The sequence below is a fragment of the Carassius carassius genome, chromosome 4 (assembly GCF_963082965.1).
Source record: "Carassius carassius chromosome 4, fCarCar2.1, whole genome shotgun sequence".
Taxonomy (NCBI): Eukaryota; Metazoa; Chordata; class Actinopteri; order Cypriniformes; family Cyprinidae; genus Carassius; species Carassius carassius.
In genome coordinates, this window is record NC_081758.1 from 29663380 (window position 1) to 29689187 (window position 25808).

Sequence of the window (25808 nt, forward strand, 5' to 3'; positions counted from 1 at the left end):
AAACTTTTTAAAAGGATTTCTTGATTAATAGAAATTTCTGAATATCATTTGTTTTAAATAGAATATTTGTTTGTTTGTAAGATTCTAATAGTCTTTCCTGCCATTTTTGATGAATTGAATATAGCAAAAATGTCAAATTATGAAGTGTGTGTAAAGTAAAAAAGCAGTGTTCCTCAGTGAAGACCACATTTTCCACAAAGTTTTGGATCCTCCTACCTACCTAGCTCTTTTGCAGATAGGGCTTCCTTTCCCAAAAACCCTTTCTCTGTCTGCTGAACTCAGAGTCATGTAGATTAAACTTCAGTTGTGCTGGAGGTAAAACTGACTGATGGCTCGTCATCTGTGTAGCTCAACACTGGGCCTAATTAATGTCCATTCCCCTTGGAGATAAGCTGGGCTCACCTGGATCTGTGGCAGACGTCCATCAGACACATTTATCTGTTCCTCACAACTGCTGGTGTCCAGCACAGCTGTAGCTGACAGGTGGATGTGTGAGGCCTGTGCAGTGTGTTTGTATATTGAAGGAGTGACCTGAATCCTGCCTGTGGTTTAATAACTTTGTCTGAGTCTTTTATTATTGTTTCTTTTAGACCCACCTGGAGAACACAAAAAGACAGCCAGAAGCAATAAGGATGGAAATAGAGCTACAAAATGACCTAGTGAGAAGCCTCACAAGAACAGTTAGAGTTGAGTTATTGCTCCTTATGGTGTTTCAGTCTTCATCTGGGACAGATCCAAGCTCTCATAATAAGTCATACATGAAAATCCCTTTTGTATATAGGGACTTATTAGAGTGCATAAAGGAAAATGAAGCAAGATTAAACTTGCTTTCTTTTAATGGATGCAATTGCTTTATATACTGTATAACACAGACCGGCCCAAAAATGTCAGAATTTTTGCATTTTCTGTACAATTAATTTTATCCAACTTGTCTAAAAGTAATTTTTAGTGGATATATGAAGTCTCCTCAATTTCTCAAACATTAAGTGATGTACCAGAGGTTTAGTCATACCGTTTTACAATGGACACTAAGATCTTAGATGTCTTTTTCTTTTTTTAAATAGTATATTTAATAATTGAGTGAATGTATGATTTATAGTAATTAAATGCATTTTAATTGTTATGTTCTTTATTTATTGATTTTAACTTAATTGTCTAATAAAAAAATTCTGGCACATAGTTTATGTGTATAGTTAACATTCCATTGCACTGTTGTTATGTTTTAATGCTTTTATTGTAACTGTGTAGGTCTATTCTGAAAATGCATTTGAACACATAATGCATGTCTCGTTGTGTTTATTTTAATGTTTTGTCCGCATATGCTCTTGTACACGTGTGTGCTACATGTATTATGTTAGTGTTGATTTTCCCCAAAGGGTTAATAAAGTATAAAGTCATGTAGATGGATATAAGAGGAGAGTGGGATGGAGGGATGACAGAGGGGTGGAGAAAGTGGTGTAATGGTGCAGAGGGTGGAGGAATAGTCAGTAAAGGATAAAGGGATGCAGAGTGCACCAGAGCGTTGAAGAGTGTGATAAAGGGGAAGAAATGTTGGTAGAAAGAATGCCAGTGGTTTTCCTTCTGAGTAAATGAAAGATCCTTGAGTTCCTACAGCTTATAAATCACCCTCTCTCTTTCTCTCTTTCACTATCCCTCTCTCTACTCCAGTGAATTATAGTGCGTTCTGGCTGCTGACTCCACTGCATGAAGAACATTTGCACATAGAGGAAGAAACAGACACACATCCATAACTTATCTCTCTTTATTATTTCTCTTTTGCTGAGGAGAACAAAAGGATGAAAAAGTCTGTGTTCAGGATGAGTCTTGATGCATCACAGCCTTGAAATACTTGAAATAATACGCTGTCATACAACAGACTGTGGAAAAACAAATTGATACTAAATAGTTACAGAAATGCTGTATTTAGTGCTGGCTTTGTCCCTGATATGGAATCATTACGCAATATACAGTATTCCAGCCTCATCTGTATGTCAGTGGAGATGTATGTTGTATATTTTAAATAATAGTTCAGCCATGAAAATCTTGTCAAATAATTTTTCAAGAATGTTTCTTGAGCTTTTTTAGCAGCCGTTTATAGTGACCACATCTGTCAGTTGCTACAAAAATAGCAGTGTACACATGAGGGTGAGAAAATAATGATGGAATTTCAACTTTTGGGTAAACTAATGCATTTCTGAAGTGATAATATTGAGGTGTGAGATTATTTAGACACAGTAAAACAATAGTGTTATAGTCATTTATTGTTGTCCCACTCTGCTGAACTGCTCAGAGAGTTATTCATGAATTATGTTTGTTACATTGATTTGCAGAACACATCAATATTCTGCTATTGCCGAGTAGGTTTAATGAGAACAGATTAAGCTCTTTTATTTGTAGCTTGTAACTGAATAATTCCCAGTGAATGCTCCTCTTTCTCTTCAATGTCTACTCCCTCACTTCCTCTGTCAGTCTGTTACTGAGGAAATATGGAAACGGGACAAATGACATTCATAACTGACTATCTGCCACAGTTTGCTACAACAAATGTTCTGGCAATACAGCTGAAATTATTTCATGTACAAATCATGATGAATGGACAGCTTATTTATCAGTTATTAGGCTTAATTGAAATCTCTACGTGTGAATTTGCTGTCAGCACTTTCAAGCAGGTTTCTGCATGGGCTCTGTGCTGTTGTGCCATGCATTGTTGCGTTTCATTTCGTATCATCTGGAGCGTCAGATGTCTGAAGTCTCTCTCTGTCTACATCTTTGTAGGTAGGGGATCAGATTCTGGAGGTCAATGGAAGTAGTTTCCGGAGCATTTCTCATGACGAGGCAGTGCAGATCCTGAAGAATTCCCGCCACATGCTAATGACCATAAAGGATGTGGGGCGGCTGCCCCATGCACGCACTGTGGTGGATGAGACCAAATGGATTCCCAGTGCACAGATCGCCGAGAGCTCGGCCAATAGCAACTCCCAGAGGTGAAGATTCAATACTCTTTTTCCAAAAGGGGAGATTTTTGTTTTTCTTTCAGAGCTCGGCAGACTCTGGGTTCTCACTTGAGCTCTTTCTTTCAGAGCTCAGGTTCTTAGTGATTCATTTAAAGCCAAAGTATGTCAGTCATATGACACCAAAATTGAACTGTATAACCAATTGCAAACTATTACACTATTGGCCAGTGTTGATGTGTTGGGCTGTCTTGCCATGTTTTGATGGACGAATGGTATGAACTTTTCCTCAGATGTTTCCCCTAAATTCCTTAGGAGAAGTAAATTACATAAGCCCCTTTCACACTGCACGTCGGACCCGGCAAATTGCCGGAACATTGACGGGTCGCCTTCTGTGTGAAAGCAAACATGTCCCGGGATTGATTCCGGCATTGAACCCGGGTCGGGGACCTAGTAACAATGCCGGGTTAAACCCGGGAGGAGCGCTGTGTGAACAAAAGCCAGAAATAATGCCGTGTCGAACTGATGACGCACGTCCCGTCATCAGGAACAATTGCCGGAACACTTTACCTGTGTATTTACCAGAATGGCAGTGTGAAAGGGGCTATAAAGACTGACAATTACTGACATACAATGAGAGCACACAGCCATAAAAATGTTGATGGCATAGACCAGATAATGGTTTTGGAAGAATTTAAATAAAAATGTTTGATTCATATTATCTTTGATTTTTGAATGAAGTCTCAGAGTGTGTGAGATTGTTTCTTGTTTCTTGCTTTCTTCTCTTTCATTCACTTTCATTTTGTCAAAAAACTAAACAAAACAAAACAAAAAAACACTGTAATATAGTGATACTTGGTGGGGAAAAGGTTGCAATTTGCGATAGCATATTAGGAGGTGAAATAACAATCGATGTGACTATTTCCTTCTGCATGCTGAAATCTACTTTAAGAGTCACTCATTTTAATAGGTGATTATGAAATAAAATTATTTGAACTAACACTGTTTAATGATCCCTTACTTAATTGTAATTTAGACAATTATGTGGAAAATTCATTCATTTTTTTCCAATACCGTAATAGCTTCACTTTATGCGATATTTCAGTATTCCTCTGAAATTCGGCTGTGGTCTCGCTCTTTTATTAAATTATTCTCAGGTCAGTAAATCCAGTCATACAAATTGTGGGTTTGAAAGAGAGTTTCTAAATATAGCAGTGAGATGATTTTAAAGCTAATGCAGATGCTGTTGTTGGAAGACGTGCCTTAGGCAGTGATGGTTGAAAAGTATGTATGACATGCTAGTGGGATGACAGTAGCACTATGACTCACAGTCTCGCTTGCTCTCTCAATGGTCCAAATGGGAATGGGCTGATTAGGATCTCTGGAGGGTGTGCTCATTTCTAAGGTGCTCCCCTGGAATCTGGCAAGGTGACTTTTAGTTCCACACTTCATTAGTCTTGTATTCTAAGGTGCATTTTGATTACTGTTGCTCAGATTTTCTTTTCTATCCACTATACAAGTACTTGTCTCGTGAAAAGGGCACTGAATAATATGGAAATCAAATATTAGGTAAGGTACAATGTATAGCCAGTTGGCCATAACAGATTAAACCTATTCAGGGTGATCAAGACCCTAATATGAAGTGGAAAACTTATTATTAGGTACTTGCCAAATAAGTTGCTACTTGTACATGAAATATTGATTTGAAATCTTACTGCTCATAAAGTTTCTACTACGAAAAAGTCTATAATAATATAGAAAACCAATTTGCTTAGCAATGCGATGACACTTTACTAGTATTACAATATTCATTATTAATGTCCATTCTGAGTTACTTTTTTCCCTGTTTTGTTGATTAACCATTTAGATTCAATATGTGGCCAGTTAGCTATTATTTTGTTGATATGAAAAGAGAAACCATGGAGTGATATGCCATGGACAACAGTTAAATATCTCACTACTTAATGGCTCATTGAGACGGACCCTTTTAGAAACAATTATTGCAGAGGGTCTTGTCATAATAAAAGTTGTCAGTTTATGTACTATACAAAATGTATTTATTTCTCTCCTTACAGTGTTCTGTCTGTTGACGTTGGACCAGGAAGTTCAGGAAAGGTAAGGTATAAAATGCAATTGACATATACAAATGTGTTTGAATTGTTTTGATTTCATTCAAGCATCCAGGGTTAAAGTTATCTTTAATATGTCTAACCAAATGCCATTTTATGGTTTTCTTACCAAGTAATGAATCTAAGAAATAAGAATAGAAAAAGATGATATTCAGGACCGTGTGATACTGAAAATAGGAATTTATTGGCTCCACATCATATTCTTTTGCTGTCTGCCCATAGATCAAATCACTCAAGCTTTTTAGTGTGCAAATTGAGTAAACACCGCTATCTCAGAGTAAACACACTGTAAAAGCAAAAAAAAAAAATGAAATAAATGTTTGTATTGTGTCTATGGCTGCTAACCGTGTGTTTGCCCATTACCACACATTACACAGCCTATTGTGTTTGGAGGTTTTATCTGATGGTTGTTCAAAGATTGTCTTTGCACAGCTGTAATCCTGTGATCTCTCTCTAACTCTGACACATCACTCAATTACTGAGTGCAAAGGACAGCTCTGTGCCGAGAGACATCAAGCTGCTCTGATTGTGTGACGTGTCTGTCTCATCTGCTGAAGACAGGGAGGAATACTTGCATCCTGCTGGGCAAATCAAAGCTCTCTTAGGGCTTGAGTGGCCTTCTCTGAACTGTGGAGCACACATGTTTATCCACATGGTTGAAGTTACAGTTTATCCAGGGTGACTAAAGAATGGTTAGAGTACCCTGTGGAAGAGAAGGCAACAGGGAAATTGCTGCATATGCCATTTTTGTATTATTGTCACTTATGTAGTTCAATCTTCCAACCTAACCTTGCTTTGTTTACTGGAAATGATTATGGAGTTTGATGTCAGGTGCCAGGTGTCCTTACCTCTTCATGTAACACTCTTCTATTCCGTTTCCCATTCCACGCATTCCAAGTTCTGTCAGAGGACATTGGCACAAGTGCAGGATTTCTGTGACCCATTTATGTTCAAGGTGGCCTACAGGATTGACAAGGTTCTTCACTGAAGTAGTATTATACATATATAAATGGATGAGCCATTATCTGTAGCAGAGAAATAGAGATGTCACTCAAGAGACCTGGAAATACATCCTCACTCACACAGCAGTGATTTTAAACAGCGATAAAGAAGTAGGTTTTTCACAATTGTATTATGCTTATGGTTGAGCATACTACATTATGCTGAGGAGGAAGGTGATTTCTCAAACTTTGTTGCCTTTTTTAGGGTTCTTGTAGTCATGGGAAATCTGGGAAATACCTGGGAAAACTAGTTACGACTTATTAAAGGGGTCATATGATACTTTTTTTTTTAAGATCGTTATTTTGTGTATTTGGTGTAACAGAATATGTTGACATGCTTTAATGTTCAAAAAACACATTATTTTTCAAATACTGTACATTATTGTAGGTCCTCTATGCCCTGCCTCTCTCAAATGCCTAATTTTCTACAAACTCCCTCCTTCCGACAAGTGCAGTCTCCTCTGATTGGCCAACTGACCCAGTGCATTGTGATTGGCCGAACACCACAAGCACTCGTCGGAAATGTAACGCCCCTTTCCATAATCACGAGCTTAATTTTTCTAAATAAATATAAAGACATTTAATAATGTCGTGTGACAGATACAGTGATGAAGCTTGTATGTGTTTGCAGTGCACAAGCCACGGATGGTTAAGACCATTGACTCCACTGTGTAACCCTCTCTCTCACTCTCTCTCTCTCTCACACACGTGTGCGTGCATTCACACAAACACACACACGACACGCAAAAACTCTGCATTTGAACATTCAATAGCAAATACTTAAACTAATAACAAAACTTAAGCCCCTTTTACACTGCAAGTTGGACCCGGGATATTGCTCGGGAACATTGCCGGGTCGCCTTCTGTGTGAACGCAAACACGTCCTGGGATTGATTCCGGGTCGGGGACCTAGTAACATTGCAGGGTTCAGTCCCACGTTGAGCGCTGTGTGAACAAAAGCCAGAAATAATGCCGTAAAGGGTGTGTGGTAGTGATGACGCACATTATCGCACGACTCTTTTATCAGGTGTTAAGAAGGCAGATCAACATTTGCGGCGAAAAAAATATGTGCAAACTGTAATGAAGCAGAGATCAGTTAGTTCCTCACTTTCTACTCTGATGCCGAGATCGTTCGCCAGCTTCAGTGAAAGTTAACGTACCTAGCGTTTTTGACTCGTACATTACACGTCACACCCTGATGTCACGTGTCTTTACGGGACTTTTACGGGTTGTGTGTGAACGTGCGCACATATTCCGGGTAATCACTGGCAGTGTGAAAGTGCAAAATCTAGTGACCCGGGAACAATTGCCAGGACACATTACCCGTGTATTTTCCGGAATTGCAGTGTGAAAGTGGTTTTACAATAGCTGATTCAGAAGCACCAGATTGTCATCACAATTCAATTAAATTCAGTTCAATTCAATTCAAGTTTATTTGTATAGCGCTTTTTATGATACAAATTATTACAAAGCAATTTTACTGAAAATTAAATTTCTACAATATTTAGTAATAGCTTATAAGTGGTGACTGTCAGTTTGTGCGCATGACAGGATTTTTCAGAAAAATTAATACAAGACGTAGTCAGCCAGACGATGAACATCATTAACAGCAATTATTATATGATGCAGTCACACTTGTAGCAATATTTGTTAGTTCTGTTGTTGATTCAGGGTTAGCATCATCTGGGGTCCTCTGAGGATCAGCATCATCTCTTCTCGGGTGTTCTGGATCCAGACTGAAGCTTGTGTAAATCCTAGTTACCATGGGATGTAAAACATAGAAACAAATAGAGACTTCATTAGCATAGCTGCTGTTCCAACAAAGAAAAATTAATTAGTTTAGCTAAAGAATAATAATATGCATTTGATCAGATGCAACTGCAGTCACAATTTAAGAGATGCATTATTCGAATGCTTGGCGAAAGAGATTAATCTAGATTTAAAGAGAGAGTGTGTCTGAACCCCAAACATTATCAGAAAGGCTATTCCAGAGTTTGGGAGCCAAATGTGAAAAAGCTCTACCTCCTTTAGGGGACTTTGCTATCCTAGGAACTACTAAAAGTCCAGCGTTTTGAGACCTTAGTGAGCGTGATGGATTGTAACGTGGTATGAGGCTAGTTAGGTACGCAGGAGCTAAACCATTTAGGGCCTTATAGGTAAGTAATAATATTTTGTAACTGATACGGAACTTAATAGGTAGCCAGTGCAGAGACTGTAAAATTGGGGTAATATGATCATATTTTCTTGACCTGGTAAGGACTCTAGCTGCTGCATTTTGGACTGCATGTAGCTTGTTTATTGAAGATGCAGGACAACCACCTAGAAGTGCGTTACAATAGTCCAGTCTAGGAGAGGAGGTCACAGTCAGAATGATCTTCTCTCCTAGGTTCACAAAACGGTCATCCATAAAATGCGTTGCTGTCCTGTTGTAAGTAATCTTTAAGATGTATTTAAAGTATTTAAATAGCAATAGCATGTATAATAATAATAATAATAATAATATTTTGTGATGACAGCAACAGTAATAACAATAACAATAGTGATACTAAAGATGGTGCTGATAGTAAGTTGTGTTGAAGGCATTATTAATCAATAATAATAATAGATAACATTGATAATAATATTAATAACAGTAGTGATACTAATGCTAAAAGATGGTGATAATATTTTGTGTTGACGGAAATAGTAATATCAATAATAATTATAGTAATAGTAACATTTATATCAATAATAATAGCAACAATAATAACAGTAATAATAATAATAATAATAATAACAATAGTAATACTAAATATGGTGATAATGATAATATTTTGTATTGACATTAATAACAACAACAATAATAATATTAATAAGAATAGTAATAATAACAAATGCTAAAGATGGCGATGATGATAATATTTTGTGATGACGCAACAGTAATATCAATAATAATAACAGTAATTATATTATTAATAATAATAATGATAAAATGACAATAGAAATAGTAGTAATGAAATAATGACACATAACGTTATTTGCATTTCTTAATTATTTGTTAAACTGCAGAGAACTAAAGGAATAGTTTACCCAAAAATATGTTTCAATAGCGTCAGAGTTAAAGAAGCCTATGTCAGGGAATTTGCTGAGTTTTTAAAATCCTTTTTTTTTTATCCAATAGGTGGCACTTTTGGAACTACAGTAGTTTCCCCAGTAACAGCTGTAAACAAAGCAGTGCTGCTCTCATAAACACTACTTTATCAGGCATTATAAGTACATAAGATGAAAATGCCATTGATACTCTTCTGAAGACAGCCGGGTCCCTACAGAGATACATTCATATAAATGCACTGCGTTTTGACTTTGAAATGTACAACACTCATATTTATTCAATGAAATTATAGCCTTTAAATCAAGGCATATCACAATTCTTGCATGAGTTTTGGACAAATTTGTGCAAATCTGTTTGTGGCGGTCAATGTTGATATGGGCCAGCCTGCCACAAATAAATCAATGTATCGGAAAGACTGATATGAAATTAATATTTTTTATTCAGCAACTCAGCACGAATGAGTTGCTGAATAAAACAGTCAAGGTTTTTATAATGTAACAAAAGATTTATATATATATATATATATATATAAATGAGTCTGATTACCTGCATCTGCATTCATTCTTCAAAAAAAAAAAATAATAATAATAATAAATAAACTTTGGTAGTACTGTATGTATGTTTAGAATGGAGTGTAAGAATTTTTCTTTTTTGAGTGAACTGTTTCTTTAAGAATCAATACAGTGTTTTTACAGAGAACAGCATCTCTCTCTTTGTCTGTGTCACTTACATATTTTTATAGATTGTTTCATTGCCTAATGTGATTCATCAAATTCAAATTCATCAAAAGAGGGCCTGACTCATCTTCCTGTTCTTGATATAACTCCCTTATTCCTGCATCCAGCTCTGAGTAATAAATAATGTCAGTAAACAAAGTCAGACCGGGTGTCATCAGCATCCAGTCACTGCCATTGCAATGTCTAGTACTTCATATAAATCATTATGACTCTTTGTATTTGAAGAACAGCTAAAAATTTCTCAGTTCAGCAATAGCCCAAGGTGGAACAGTGGCTGGTAATGCATGTTTGTTGTGGGGGACGAGTCTGTCATTAGGGGGCTTGAGTATGTGTATGTGCTTGAGTATTTAAACTTGAGAGTTAAATTGGCAGAGACACTCTTATCTCAGGTTATTGATTAAGGCAAGGGAAAGTTTTAATGATCAGGGCTGTGGATCAGCAATATCCAGGAAAAAGGGTAGTAATGAGGGATGGATGGTCCTTTCCAGACTCCTGGCATCATGAGTCTAGACTCTTTGAGATAAAGTGCAAACCAGCTTGCCAAATGAAAGCTGCTACTGTCCTTCAAGTGAAATGAAATTTTTCGGTTGATATGAATGTTTAAAATCTGCGGTATGCATAATCTATTTTTAGAAGCTATTGAGATTTTATTGCAAATTGCAAATCATAAGATGTAAGTAAATCACCCTTAATGAGAATGTTTGATAATCACCCAAATGTTCCTTTGAATGATTTATCAAAAGTCTGTAAAGTATATCTCCACTGTCATTCAAAAGTTTGGAGTCGGAAAGATTTTTTGTGTTTTTCATCCAGGCTGCATTTATTTCATTAAAAATACAGTAAATCAGTGTGAAATATTATTACAAATTAATATTTTTATAATTAATACTGTTTGAAATTTTAATGCATTTTAAAATGTAATTTATTTCTGAGATGTCAAAGCTAAATTTTCTGTAGTTGTTGCAGTCTTCAGTGACGTGTTCTTACAGAAACCATTCTAATTGATTTTGCGCTCAAGAAACTTTTATTCTTATAATTAATAATAGAATATATAATATAATAATATAATAGAATATATAATAATAATAATTAATAAAATCCTTTGTAACATTATAAATATTTTTACTATATAAAATATTTGTAGATTTTTGGCTGCTTAGCTATTGAAATATTTCCGTATAGTAATCAGCATGTGTTGAATAAACATGAACATTCTTTTCCCACTTCTCTTCTTCAGAAACATCTGCTTGCATTCTTTTCGGTTAGCATACACAGCATTCTTAAACATATTTTCATGCCAGTTTCTTTCTTTATAAATTCATATTTGTTCTTCACTATAATATAATGTAGTGTAATGTAAAAACCTTAAAATTTGGGATCAAATCTGATCGCATATGCATTTTATAAATAAGGCCCAGGTGTTAGTACTCTAATAAAATGTTAACATAAGTTCTTCTACCTTGCAACTAATAGCCAACTCTTCTCAGTTATTTATACAGCAATCACGCTGATTATGAGGTTTACCATGGTGTGAGGTGAGAAAGAAGAACATGCATTAGTGCTGTCTAGAACACTGAAAAGAGACAGAACAATTAGATGAATTAGGCTGTCTGTGTTACAGTCATATACATTTCATACTGAATATGTTAGGTTTGATCATGAGTGGGTAATGAAGAACCACTGTAGAAGTTTGTACCATTGACCACGTGTGGGTAGAGAAAGAGAATCGGAAATCCTTGAGGAAGGGATTTCTTTGTTATTCTTCAAATGAGAGCGCTCAAGGACAGATGAGACTGAATACAAAAAAAGTATTGATTTTTACAAGCATACCACAATGCTTGTCAGAGCAAATCTGTCTCATTCTCATTCCCTGATCTCTTCCTATTTCATGTCTATTGCACTTTAATCAAGCACACACAGTACTTTTCAAAAATGTTAGGGTTAGTAAAAATTGTATTTTTTACAAATGTTTTTGAAAGAAGTCTCTTATGCTTGCCATGGCTTCATGCATTTGTTTATGATGTATTATTGCAATTTAAGATGACTTTTTACTCTTTTTTTTTTACACATTTAAAAATGTAATTTTCCTGTGATGGATAGCAAAGCCACATTTTCAGCAGCCATTACTCCAGTCTTAAGTGTCATATGATCCTTTGTCATATGTAATCATTGTAACATTACTATTATTAGGAACCATTGTGACTTTTGTGGAAACTATAATACATTTTTCAGAATTCTCTGATGAATAGAAAGTTCAAAAGAACAGCATTTATTTGAAATATATATATTTTTTAATAACAATGTTAAAGTATTTTCTGTCACTTTCAATCAATTTAATGGACCCTTGTTGAATAAAGGTATTACTTTATTTGAAAAATGATCTAACTTTCAAACTCAAGTGTGTATTCATCTCTCTTGGACAGCATTCCTCATATGTTAAGTGGTTCTCAAATGGTTGACCTTCACAACTTAGGTTCACATTGGACATTAGATGGCAACTGAATACGAACCAAAATGATGAAGAGAGAGAGTTTGTTACTCTAGTGTATGTAGCATTACATATTAGACATGGCTGACTGGTGAGGTCTCAGTGATGCAGTCCTGCAGCTGCTATTCTCTCTTTCCCATCATTGCCTGCTGCCCACACACTGACCTGAAAATTCACATTACATCAGTTCATATCAACTACACGGTGTGACTAATGATTGCACAACTGTTTTATACTGTAGCACTACATGCCACTGTTTGTTACTTTTCAGTTATGAAAATAAATTAGTAACCTTAGCTGTATCCGAAACCGAAGCTAGCTGCTTTCCCAGACTTCAGAGAAAGCATTTTAATACAAAGTATTTTAATACATAGTATAGTATCTCCTTGGGGTGTCAGACAGGCTTTGAAGACATCAAAACTTCTTCAAAAATGAATTTAAAAAAAAAATATCCTGTGAGCTTAACAAGCAAACATTTAATTAAAATGTTAATTTGTGAGTAGAAGTTAAAAAATTACAATAGCATAAATAAAACTATGAGATTGTTTCAGGGTTATTATACTTAACTAAAGCTAAAGTTTTGAAGTATTGAAATTAAGTATAAAAAACGTATTTCAGTTAGAAATGGAAAGCAACATTTCTTATTTTCATTTCCTAATTTGAAAACTAAAATAAAATGGAATAAAAATGTATTATTAAATAAATATATTATAACTAAATTACCATAAAAACAATAACCAATGAAATGAAAAATGCACACAACCAAATAACTAAAACTTTTTAACTAAAAAGAAAAAAGAAAACTAATTCAAATTTTAATAAAAGAATATTTAAAATAATACATTAAAAAGAACAAAAGAAAAAGAAAAGCCTTAAAAATATTTGTTGCTTGAAATAAAATGTAAATAAACAAAAATAAAATATAAAGTAAACTTATAGTTAGACATTTCTAATTTTCATTTTGTCTCCCTAAATATTGATGCAATAAAATAACTAACATTGAAACTGAAATAAAATAATAATATAAACTATATAGGCATATTTAAACAAAAAAAAAACTAAAAATACAGAACAAACATTTTCACTAAAATTAAAATGAATTTGGAAAGTATAAAAATAAAGGTATCTTTGTATCTGGTATCTCAGTGATAGTAAATTTACATGGCTGATTATGAATGAACAAGTTCAAAACAATTATTCATTTAGTAACAAAACACTGGTGTGTGTTATTCTGAGATGCAGTGAAGGATACAAATGAAAGAATATGATTAAAAATCAAACAAATTAAGGCATCTTTGATGCAAACGTATGATTGGACAATAAGAGATTTTACATGCCTGTACAACATTGTATGGTATGTGTAGACACACCCTCTATAGTTGTATCTTCTCTCTTTTGCAGTCAATCTGTTGTAAAGTTGTTGTACCAGCAGTTGGAGCAGTTCATGCAGGAGCCTGGAGCTCACTGGAGGAGCAGGCATACATTCTTCTGACAGAGACAGAGAGACAGACCATGAGCTATTACATTCAAGAGTACCAGCATGCACACATCGGGGTAGAGCCTCTGGCCATGGCCCTGTTTGAACTCTTCAACACACATGCCAAGGTGACACTGACAGCAAAATCATACAAAAACAACAACAACAAAACAATAAAAAAAAAAAATCTGAAGAATTGCTAACAACCCATAAAGCCATGGTCTTTGTCAGCATCTTTGTTATTTAATGCACAATGCACCTTAGCATTGTATTTAAATGAAAAATGTATCATATTTGGAATGATTTCAGGTGTTTCATTTAATGATCTCTTGGCTGTGCCCGCTCCCCAGCTGTCTTTGCTGGCTGAGGTGCGGACTCTGATCACTCCACAGGATCTGGAGCGATTTGACGGGCAAGTGTTAAATCGCGAGATGGAGGCGTGGAGAGCTCGGCACGGAGGCTCGGGCCTCCTGCACACTGACTCTGTCTGCGTCACCCATCCAGAGAGCCACATTCCTGCTGCCTGCCAGCTGACCACTGCAGTCCCCAGCTACAACAAGGCACGTGGCTTTGCGATCATCATTTGGCATTGTGCAGTGCTGTGAATATTAGCATGCACAGGTGGACAGAATTAAAGTACAGATTCCCTGTTGAAATATCACTATATGTGCTACTCTTAAATTTCCACTTTGGTAAGAGTACAAACCCTGAATGAAACACTAATATTAAGAAATATTATTAAAAAAACATTTTCAGGATTCTTCAATGACTAGAAAATTCAAATGAACAGCATTTATTTGAACTGTTTACAGCTATTAATTTCTTGATAAAAAAATCTAATAAAATAAAATTGGAAAAAGACACAAAACTAAAAGAAAAATCACTACAGCCAACATATACAGTACCATTCAAAAGTTTTTGAAATGTCAAAATACAGTAAAATAAATATATATTTTTGATTCCTTTAAAAAAGAATTGGACCCCAAAAGTTATAGTGTATGCATGAAAAATTTAGATGTATAAAAACTTATTTTTTATTATTCATAGCTTTCAATGCTCTATTCCCATATTTGATGAGAGAGGATCTAACTTTACTCAGTCTGACTTCTATTGTGCCTTTGTATGATTTGATTCCAAGCATTATTGTAAAATCTCACCCACACAAGCCGTAATTGAGCTGAACTGAGGGGAAAGACGAAGAATGAAATGAAGAAATGAAGAGCTGTATCTCAAGTGGAGCATGGGTTTTTTAAACTCAAACATCTTTTTAATTGTATTTCGTTCTGGAGTGACTGTTGCTGTGTACACACGAGTCATTTTAGTGATTTAAGTTTTTTTTGCTTTGCCTTAGAGTGAGTGCAGGTTGGATGGGAGTTTGATGCCAGTTGAGAGTTTAAATTCTCTTCCTATTGTTGCTCTGGTGAGTTATTTACATTTGTCTGATATGTGTCTGCACGCTGTTACGTTTTGTGGAGTAAAAGCACTCAGCATTAAAATGGCTTTTGTATTTTTACGTCTGAATGTAACAAGAAAAAGAAAGGGACATGATTTAGGACTAGGAAAGCAAAACACTTATCCCTAAAATACAAAGACTGTCACATCCCCTGTAAACCTAAGAAAATTGGGCAGGATTTCTTTTGTTTTTGGATGAATACATAAAACTGTATTTTTGCAATCTCAAAGACTGAGAGATAAGTAAATGTAGTGGAGGCAGTGTATATACAATACACCTCTACTTGACCTCTTTGTAAGAATATACAGCATGTGCAGAAAATGTGTTGAATACGGGCCTGTTTCCAATAGTTAGCCCCCAAAGATAAATTAAATCTGAAAAATAAAATAAAAAAAGGCACAGAATTCATTAATAACAAGTAAAAACACTAAAATCAACATACTATATATACTACTGTTCAAAAGTTTTGGTTTGGTATAAAATTTGTAAATATTTTTGAAAGAAGTCAAAATACAGTAAATACTATATTATCAAATTATATTTTGAAATTACAATTTGAACTAACTGTTTTATATTTTAATATGTTTTATTTCTGTGATGGCGAAGCTGAATTTTCAGCGGCCATGAATCTGGTCTTTAGTGTCACATTATCCTTCTGAAATCATTCTAAAATGCTGTTTTAATGCTCAAGAAAAAATGATTGTTATTATTAATGTTGAAAACTTTTTTTTTTTTTGCTTTTTTGTGGAATTTTTTTTTCTTCAGGATTCTTTGATAAAACTTTCTCTTTTAAATCTTGCTGAGCTCAAACTCCTGAATAGTGGTGCAATTAATGTAATATATAATTAAAAATATGCTTTTACTTTCAGTAGTTGATTGTAAACCTCCATACTGTATGAATGAAAATGAAAGTGACAGTTGAAAGGGAGCAGTTAAGGGTTCGGTGCCTTGCTCAAGGACACCTAAATTGTGGTATTACCGGCTCGAGACGCGAACCCACAATCCTAGGGTTAGGAGTCAAACTCTCTAACCATTAGACCATGACTTTCCCAAATCCAATGTCATTTTACTGTTCACTGTTCAAAACATGGAGTAGCATATATCAGACAAAAGAGGTTGTTGCTCACCTCATGCCAGTCATTTTGATTTTGCAGAAATTGCATGGTGACATCATAAAATATTTGTAACATAAAATATATTCTGTTAGGTTCTAATTCAGAACACTGCCATGTGACAGATTTTCTTTTTATCTAGTCAATTTGTTGAAGATAGTGTTAAGTTCAATGGATTTTATCCTTCCCTTTCTTGTTCCCATTTAATTAAGCATCAGCAGCCCAACATTAACTATTGTAATCATAAATAATCATCTTGGATGATTCTGTAATTAACCATCTTGTCATAAATGTGTGCTTATGCGAAATGGTTGTACATAGAGACAATTCTATCATCTGTTAATTTCATAATGTGCTGACATTTTAGAAGGAAGTGTCACCTTTTTAAAGCGTTTAAATGTCAGGATGTATTTTTTTTAACATAACCTCCCTCAATGATAATGTATCCTTTAATTGTCAGGACAAGATGCAGCCGTCATTCGAGTCACCCCACTCGTTCAAGCCTCCGCCTCCACCTCCACCTGTTCGACATGCCAGCCCTAAAAATCTGACCAAACGACCTTCGTCCAAGCTGTCCCAGACCAACCTGCTCTTTACCGCCCCCAATAGGCGGCATCAGGAAAACCATACCCACAATCACTCACACTCGCCTTGCTCTTATCACACCTCACCATGTACTATCCACCACACTGCTTCCAGCTGCTCTGTCCATCACACTCCTCCACCCTGCTCTCACCATCACAGCTCTCCACGATTGTCATCCTTTCAAGCTAGCCCTTCCTCTGAACCACCATGTAGAGATTTGGTTCAGTTTCTGATGAGCAGGCACTTGGAGTCTCCAAATCGTTCTAGAGAGGGCACCCCCATGATTTCTCCACGCTCCTCTCCATCCCTTTCGCCTTCACTGCTAATGCCTGCGCCGCCCCCCTGTAGCCCTGAGAAGCTGGAGGGCTCCCCCTCTTCACACAGCTGCGGTGCTGCCCAGAACAGCCCACTACACCCTGAGCCAGAGACCACAGAGGAAAGGTCTCAGCCCCAAATACGAGGTGAAGAAGTCATCAATTACTCACCCTCACGTCATTCCAAACTATATGAATTTCTTCCGTGGAAAGCAAAAGTATTAGTAACCATTGACTTCCACTGTATAAACAAAAACACTTAGAAATTTATTACAAATATTCTTTAGATATTTTTATGTACAATGGTAGTAAAAATTCATACTGGTTTGGAATAACAAGCAACAAGTAAATAATGATAGGATTTTAATTTTTTGGACAAACTATTTAAGTTAGCACTTACAGTAAATCTAGTTTACCTGTTTGGAGCAATGCATGCTTTTGAATAGATATTAGGGCTGCTGATTGATTACAGTTTTTATTTGAATTACTTATATGGTGTTGATTTAAATCCCATATATCAATATTTTAAAATCTTTGATCTTCATCTGAATGATCAAGTAGATTATTAGAATCCTAAAACCAAAAATTTTACTCATGTACAAATCAGGGCCGGCTTTGCTGACAGGCGACACAGGCGGCCGCCTGGGGCGCCATCTGCTGGACGGGGCGCAAAATTGCAGAATTTAAAAAAAAAAAAGTTAATTAAATGTATGCATCGTATTATGAAAGCTGCGCACACGCTGTACACTTTTACTGTGCACTGTCCACACACTGCTTGTATTTGTCCATTTCTTTTACTAGATTTACAATCCTAAAAACGACTGAGTCACTCTGACAGGCAGCTGTCAAACTCAGGGGGCTCTCTCGCCTTGGGCACCAAATAACCTAGAGCCAGCCCTGGTACAAATCTTTAACAAATGTTTACAACCATTCAAAAATTTACAGTGTGCCCAGTGTAGTTTGGTTCACAGACAAATTAATAATTTAAAACAAATCTTTTTAGTGAATCAAAAACATATCAGTGTAATGTGATTCATGGACAAATGATTGAATCATTCATTAAGGCATGAACTTTGAACTGTTAGCTTTTCACAAGAGGTGTTTAAGTTTACTTCATTTGGTATTCACAAAGCATTGATGACTATATGCTATACAGGTGCATAAAAAAAAGAAAAAAAAGAAAATTGAATATCATGGAAAAGTTCTTTATTTTTTGTAATTTAATTAAAAAAAGCAAACTTTTTTATATTCTAGATTCATTGCACACAAGCTGAAATATTTCAAGAGTTTTTTGTTTTTTTTTTTATTCTGATGGTTATGACTTAAAGCTTAGGAAAATTAAAAATTCTTTATCTCAAAAAATGAGAATATTTTCTCAAAGATCAATCAAAAAAAGATTTACAGAACATAAATGTTCAGTATCTCCAAATCAGGTTTAATTATGCACTCAATACTTGGTTAGGGCTCCTTTTGTATGAATTACTGCTTCAATGCAGCGTGGCATGTAGGCAATCAGCCTGTGGCACTGCTGAGGCGTTATTGAAGCCCAGGTTTGTTCTTGATTTTGTGCCTCTCCAGTCTTCCTCCAGACTCCAGACCTTGATTTCCAAATTAAATCCTAAATTTACTTTCATCTGAAAAGAGGACTGTGGACCGCTGAGCAATAGTCCAGTTCTTTTTCTCCTTACCTCAGGTGAAATGCTTCTGATGTTTTTTTTCTGGTTCAGGAGTGTCTTGGTTCTAGAAATGTGACAGCTGTAGACCGTTTTCTGAAGACGTCTGAGTGTTTTGACTCTTGATGCGCTGACTCCGGCTTCAGTCCACTCCTTGTAATGCTCTCCCAAGTTCTTGAATCAGCTTCCCAAGGCTGTGGTCATCCCTGTTGCTTGTGCACCTTTTCCTACCACACTTTTTCCTTCCAGTCAACTTTCTATGAATATATTTTGATACAGCACTCTGTGAACAGTCAGCCCTTTCAGCAGTGACCTTCTGTGTCTTACCCTCCTTGTGGAGGGTGTTGATGACTGTCAAATCAGTAGTCCTTCCCATAATTGTGGTTGCATGTTCTAAACTAGCCCAAGAGGTACCCAGTATTTATACTCAAAATTAATAAAAACTAATCAAGCCCAAAATGCAAAATTCTATTTTTTTGAGATACTGAATTTTTAATTTTCCTATAAGCTGTAAGTTATCACCATCAGAATTAAAACAAAAAACTCTTGAAAAGCAAAAAGATTGGCTAAGGATAAATGAGGTACTCAAGGCTTTAATTTCTCAGATGGCAGGATACCTTATTACAAATTTGTACATTAAGTATAGTCATAGGGCATCTCATTCATCCAAAATAATTAGTCACACTAATTTAACATATTAACAGCCCTAAAAGCTCCAGCTTCTATAACTCTTTTCAGATCCAAATAATATGTGAGGTCCACATAAATTCTGAATGCAGATCTCTAATCTGTGAAAGCGAAGTTGTGTGGTTATTTATGGTTTGTGTGCTCATTTGTCTGTGTTCCCAGGAGCCACACTGTCCCAGCTGTCAGACAGCGGACAGACTCTGAGTGAGGACAGTGGAGTGGATATCGCAGAGGCTGGGGGGTTGAGTAAGGACAGCAGCCCTCGACCAGGTAAAGCTCCATTCTTCCAGGTCAGAGGTGGTACACGCAGAGCAGAAGGACTCACACAGAGAGCAGCGGCAAGTTCTCTTCTGTTTTTTTAAATGAGTTAGTGTCATTTCATCATATAAATAACCATTATACAGTATTATGTATGTCTTAATGTCGCATTTTTGCCCTGTTTGTCATTGTTTTAGATGGGAATAATGGAGCCTACACTTGTACGGGTGCCCAAATGTGCCAGTACACTGGGTATTACTGTAGAAGGGGGTGCCAACACCAGACAGCCTCTACCACGCATTGCGACCATACAGGTGGGTCAGAGCGCTCTGGACATAGTTTAGTTCAAAGTTACAGCTAAGAAAGATTAGCTGTTTGAAAGCAATCCCAGAATGTGCATCAGCAAGCTCATTGAAAATATTGTATAAATAAATACACTACTGTTAGATTCAGTAAGACGTTTTAAATAAATACTTCTCTTCAGCCATGATGCATTATTTTGATCAAAAGAGAGAGTATATTGTTATAAAAGATTTCTATTATAATCAAAGAATCCTGAAAAAAATAAACAATAATTAAACTGTTTTACCTTTGAATGGTTGTTTATATAAATGTGAAAATCACTGTTAAAAATAATTCAGTCTAATTACAATTTAACTATTTTACCACAAATCCATGTGTGCTATGTTATTGGAATATTGTATTGTTAGCTTAGGAATATGATACTCTGTTGAAATCAGCTTTATGAGCCTAATCTGATTTGCATGAGTTTCTGTGCTTGACCCTGTTTGATTTGTTTCTAGTGTATAACATTCCAGATCAGTCACCTATGAGCTTCCAAAAAAAAAAAAAAAAACAACAACAAAGAAATAGAAAAGCTAGGCAGCTCCTTAGGTTTTGGAGCAGGGCTATACAGTATGTTGATTTGACATTCTGTAGTGTTCAAACTCAGCCACATGTATATATTTGTTTCTGTAATAAATATGAAATGTTAGCATAAAAGTATCACAGTCTTCAGAATTATTATTCCCACAAAGTACCTTTTGTTCCCATAATGGAAAGGGTTGCTAATGTACTGTGAAGGTCTGATATTACTCCCATCAAGGTGCAAGATACAGCTGTAACGTATATAATGTGGTTTCAAAAAGCTTTTAAAAGCTGTTCTCTCATAGACACATAAATGCTTAGGTCAGTAAAACCTGCTTCTTCATCATGACTATAATTACGATTCTGCATGAAAAGCAATTCCAGTTTTCTTATTAGAAATTAGTTATGACACAATTAATACTTTTGCCATTAGATAAACCCCTTATCTTTGTACAGTATAAAGATGTTAGATTAATCTTTAGTTATAACATTACAGTAAGTTTTAAATATTAAGGAGCCGGTTTGTTTTCATCAAATTTTTTATCACATTTAGCCTAGCATCTGTTAGCTAATGGAGCACATTAGCATATTCAGGCCCAATTCATGTGCATGTGTATTTGCTTTTCTCATTGTTTTGTTCACTCAACAAAAAGGTGAGAGATTTCCCCTTTAGCACAAAGTGGCTTTGCACAGAAATATGTTTGCTTGCATATTTAAAAAACATTGGGATCAAGCAGCTTGTGATATGACTATAGCTTTAGGGTATGAAAAAATAAATAAATAAGATAAATTGTATCTAATAGCTCTTAAAGAGATGTCTGATACTGCTGTGCTGACCGAAGACAAAGTGCTGTAGCAGTGTTGCTGTATTAGTATTCTTTGTTGCTTGGTAGAGTATCCTTGAAATTTGCATAGACTGTCAATTTACACAACCAGCATTTGTAAATCTCACCACTGGAAAGGTCAGAGGAGAAAAAAGCCTGTCACAGACCCATCTGGACATGTTTCATAATTAAAGGTGCAGGTCTTTTGTCCAGAAAATGTCCTGAGACATCACTCCTGTCTCCCTGAAAAAAAAGGAGTTTAGGAAGCAGCTCACGATTTAGACGATCAGAAACACTCTTTGCCTGTTAGAAGTCTGTGTGCTGACATTGGATTGGCTGGAGGAATCTGTTTAATGGTGCATCAGTCACTTTAGAAAGATCATATTTATAAGTTGTATGCATATGAATGCCACCGCAATTGTGATTGAGAAATGTAGGATTTTCTTTGAGTGATAAAATATTGATGCAGTTTCAGTAGTTGATGGTATAGGCCTATTTGTTTGTGGAAATTGCGAAATGTAGGACATTTGATATATTATTTAACTTGCAATAAAACTAGCTAAGTTGCATGTAACTTCATAAATTAATAAAAAATATATAAAAAGAAAAAAACATCTTTTATTTATTGCAGTATTTTTGGGTAAGGTACATCGTTATCTTGCGCCAAACAAAGTGATATGACTGAACCCGAAGCTTAAAAATGAACTTCCCAGCAGGACCTGAGCTAGTGCTGGACGGTTTGACCAAAAATGTATATACCGTTTTTTTTCAAAATTATACCGGTTTTCCGGTTTATGACGGGGTTTTTTTTTTCATGCATAATCAGGTGTACAATGCATATTCTGCTGGTTGATATTCCAAGTGCTTGCGGCTAAGGTGCTGGAGCAAATTGCTTGTGTTGCCACCTTTGGCGACAATTTTAGCCCGACAGCACTTGCATAAAATGGATATTATATGCATAATCTGCCTGCAGTGCATATGCAGTCCGCAGCACGGACTCATTGTGCTTTCACACAGGACGTGTTTGCAGTCCGCTACTGATCCGCGTCTGTTTAGTCCACAAACACAACATTTTGTTCATTGTTTTGATTTCATATCATGTAAATATATATATATATATATATATATATATATATATATATATATATATATATATATATATATAAACTTTTTTTTTTTTCTCAGCATCGTAAGTCTTTTATCCCAGAACAGTAACAATCTTTCATATAGACATTAGTTTAAACTCAATAAATATAAACAACGCATTATTCATGCATTTTACTTCTAGGTTTGTATAAGCTGCTCAAGCAAGCGGCAAAACATTTAAACACAATAATTAGCCAACTTTTCTTGTTAAGATATTTTAATATTTATATAAGCAATCCCACGGGTCTTAATGAACTTTGTTTTTCTGCTTCCATAAAAGTGAACATATATATTGTTTTCCTTGTTTATCTAAAAGTGCTCTTTTTCTTGTTTTAAACCTAGCCAAAAACCCATTTGACTGCGTTTCCATGTCAATCCATGTTCATTTTTCCCGCAAACAACGCGCTTACACTTTAATTCAGCGCCTGCAGCACAGCAAAAATAGAAAATAGAAAAATAGTACGTTAACAATCGCTGCACTACTGCAGAGCACCGCTCCTTGAACGCACTGACGGACCGCAACCTCGTGCAGCTGGAATCCGTTAATCCGAACGCTGAGTAATTAAATACACCGGTATGGCGGTATATTCAAAATTAACATCGTAACGAAAATATACACCGGTTTTCAGTATGAACCGGTTTACCGCCCAGCACTTACCTGAGCATATTTGTTGGCTGGTCTGTTAGAAAAAGCAACTGTGAAGAGAAAAGTTTTTAAAGTGCTGTTTGATACCATCAGATTATTCCTCTGCTTATTCATTTTTCCTGAAAATGCTGACCTTCATAGGAAGGAAAAATGATTAGAAAAACAGATTTATTTTCTAGCTTTAAGCTAATGAATAGTAAATGGGTTTGTGCTTGATTGTCCCTGATACCTTACACCAGGTTCAGGGGCGCTGTCAGGAATTTTGGGCCCAATGACAAAAAAATCTAATTGGGCCCCCTCTGCGCAGCTGTTGACACCACATCTCTAGGACCTAACTGTCCTACCAAAAGCTTTACATAACTCTAATCACGGCTAACACTAGCCTGCAGCTATAGCTTATTTCACTATGGACAACAGGTTAATACCACTCACAGACTAAAGGCTAACGTTACCCACCTTTCTTGGTGAAAAACTGGGATACAGAAAAACACCCTTTCTTTGTCTTTCCTCTCTCTCTTTTCTCTCTTTCCTTTTCTGAAAACCAGATTTTATTTTACCACTCAACATTATGGTCTCTGTATTTCTAGCGCACAGTGTTAATTTTGGCAGGCATTTTTGATGTAGTCTTAGTCTTAGTCTTGAGACAAAAATGCTTAATAGTCTAGTCAGATATTAGTAATTTGAGTCTTTCATAGTTTTAGTCGACGAAAAGTCATTGCATTTCTGTCAACTTTTAGTCATTACTTTTAGCCAAACTGTAGTTACCAAAATTTATTTAGGTAGCTAATTTATATGTAGTTTACAAATTAAAATAATTTTTAATTTATTAATTCTTCTCTCTTTAGACCAAATCAATTAAGCTTATGAGGAATCTGAGTCAAGGAATACATTAATACATTTGGAAAATCTTGAATAAATTATGACAATTTTCATTTTTGGGTGAACTATCCATTTAACAGAAGTGGAAAATGAGCAACATACATACATACATACATACATACATACATACATATATATATATATATATATATATATATACACTGTATATTTAAAGAAGCACAATAAGACAAAAACAGTCGTGGCCAAAAGTTTTGAGAATTACATAAATATTAGTTTTCAAAAAGTTTGCTGCTAAACTGCTTTTAGATCTTTGTTTCAGTTGTTTCTGTGATGTACTGAAATATAATTACAAGCACTTCATACGTTTCAAAGGCTTTTATCGACAATTACATGACATTTATGCAAAGAGTCAGTATTTGCATTGTTGGCCTTTCTTTTTAAGGACCTCTGCAATTCGACTGAGCATGCTCTCAGTCAACTTCTGGTCCAAATCCTGACTGATAGCAACCCATTCTTTCATAATCACTTCTTGGAGTTAGTCAGAATTAGTGGATTTTTGTCTGTCCACCCGCCTCTTGAGGATTGACCACAAGTTCTCAATGGGATTGAGATCTGGGAAGTTTCCAGGCCATGAACCCAAAATTTCAACATTCTGATCCCCAAACCACTTAGTTATCACTTTTGCCTTATGGCACGGTTCTCCATCATGCTGGAAAATGCATTGTTCTTCACCAAACTATTGTTGGAAGAAGTTGCTGTTGGAGGGTGTTTTGGTACCATTCTTTATTCATGGCTGTGTTTTTGGGCAGAATTGTGAGTGAGCCCACTCCCTTGGATGAGAAGCACCCCCACACATGAATGGTGTCAGGATGCTTTACTGTTGGCATGACACAGGACTGATGGTAGCGCTCACCCTTTCTTCTCCAGACAAGCCTTTTTCCAGATGCCCCAAACAATCGAAAAGGGGCTTCATCAGGGAAAATATGACTTTTGGCCACGACTGTACAATAGAGATTCAAATTAAACTCATTTTTCAGATACTGTAGGTTTTACTTAACATGTATACATTTATTTAACATCTTGACAGTTAGGTATTTAATTTGGAATGCTGTCCTTTTAAGACAAGACATCCATGGAATACAGACACACGTTCAGTTTTCACCCACCTGTTCACGTTCACTTAATCCATAACCTACTGTATTTACGTGAGATACTCTACACGATAAATAAACATTTGGACTGCTGTGTGTGTGTTTGAGCGATGAGAACTGTTCGCGAGCTGTATGTGAGAAGAACCGAGGAAGTGGAGTGCACGCGCGAAAGAAAGAGAGAGAACGAACACTTCTATCAGCGTGATTCCGCCTACCCCGCCTTCACTAACTTTAAGTTAATCGACAACGAATTGTGACCAGAGATGTATAAAGTACTAGAGACCCAGACTTGAGTAAAAGTACAAGTGCTCTATCAAAAAAATGACTTGAGTAGAAGTTGAAGTGCTCTTTAAGCACCACACTTAAGTAGAAGTACTA

General features: G+C 35.8%; 1 protein-coding gene across 2 annotated transcripts in view; it reads left to right on the forward strand.

Moving 5' to 3' along the window:
* The window catches only part of LOC132139720 (whirlin-like), a 56129-nt gene that overhangs the window by 27062 nt on the left and 3259 nt on the right, over positions 1-25808 (forward strand). The window contains exons 5-12 of one of the 2 annotated variants that reach the window (XM_059548296.1): positions 2776-2984; positions 5027-5066; positions 13799-14002; positions 14225-14434; positions 15226-15294; positions 16900-17485; positions 19861-20036; positions 20154-20270. In XM_059548296.1, the coding sequence (XP_059404279.1) occupies positions 2776-2984; positions 5027-5066; positions 13799-14002; positions 14225-14434; positions 15226-15294; positions 16900-17485; positions 19861-20036; positions 20154-20270 (1611 nt within the window). Of the gene's footprint in view, positions 1-2775; positions 2985-5026; positions 5067-13798; positions 14003-14224; positions 14435-15225; positions 15295-16899; positions 17486-19065; positions 19374-19860; positions 20037-20153; positions 20271-25808 lie in introns of those variants that run through there. The other variant, XM_059548297.1, reaches the window with a different exon arrangement.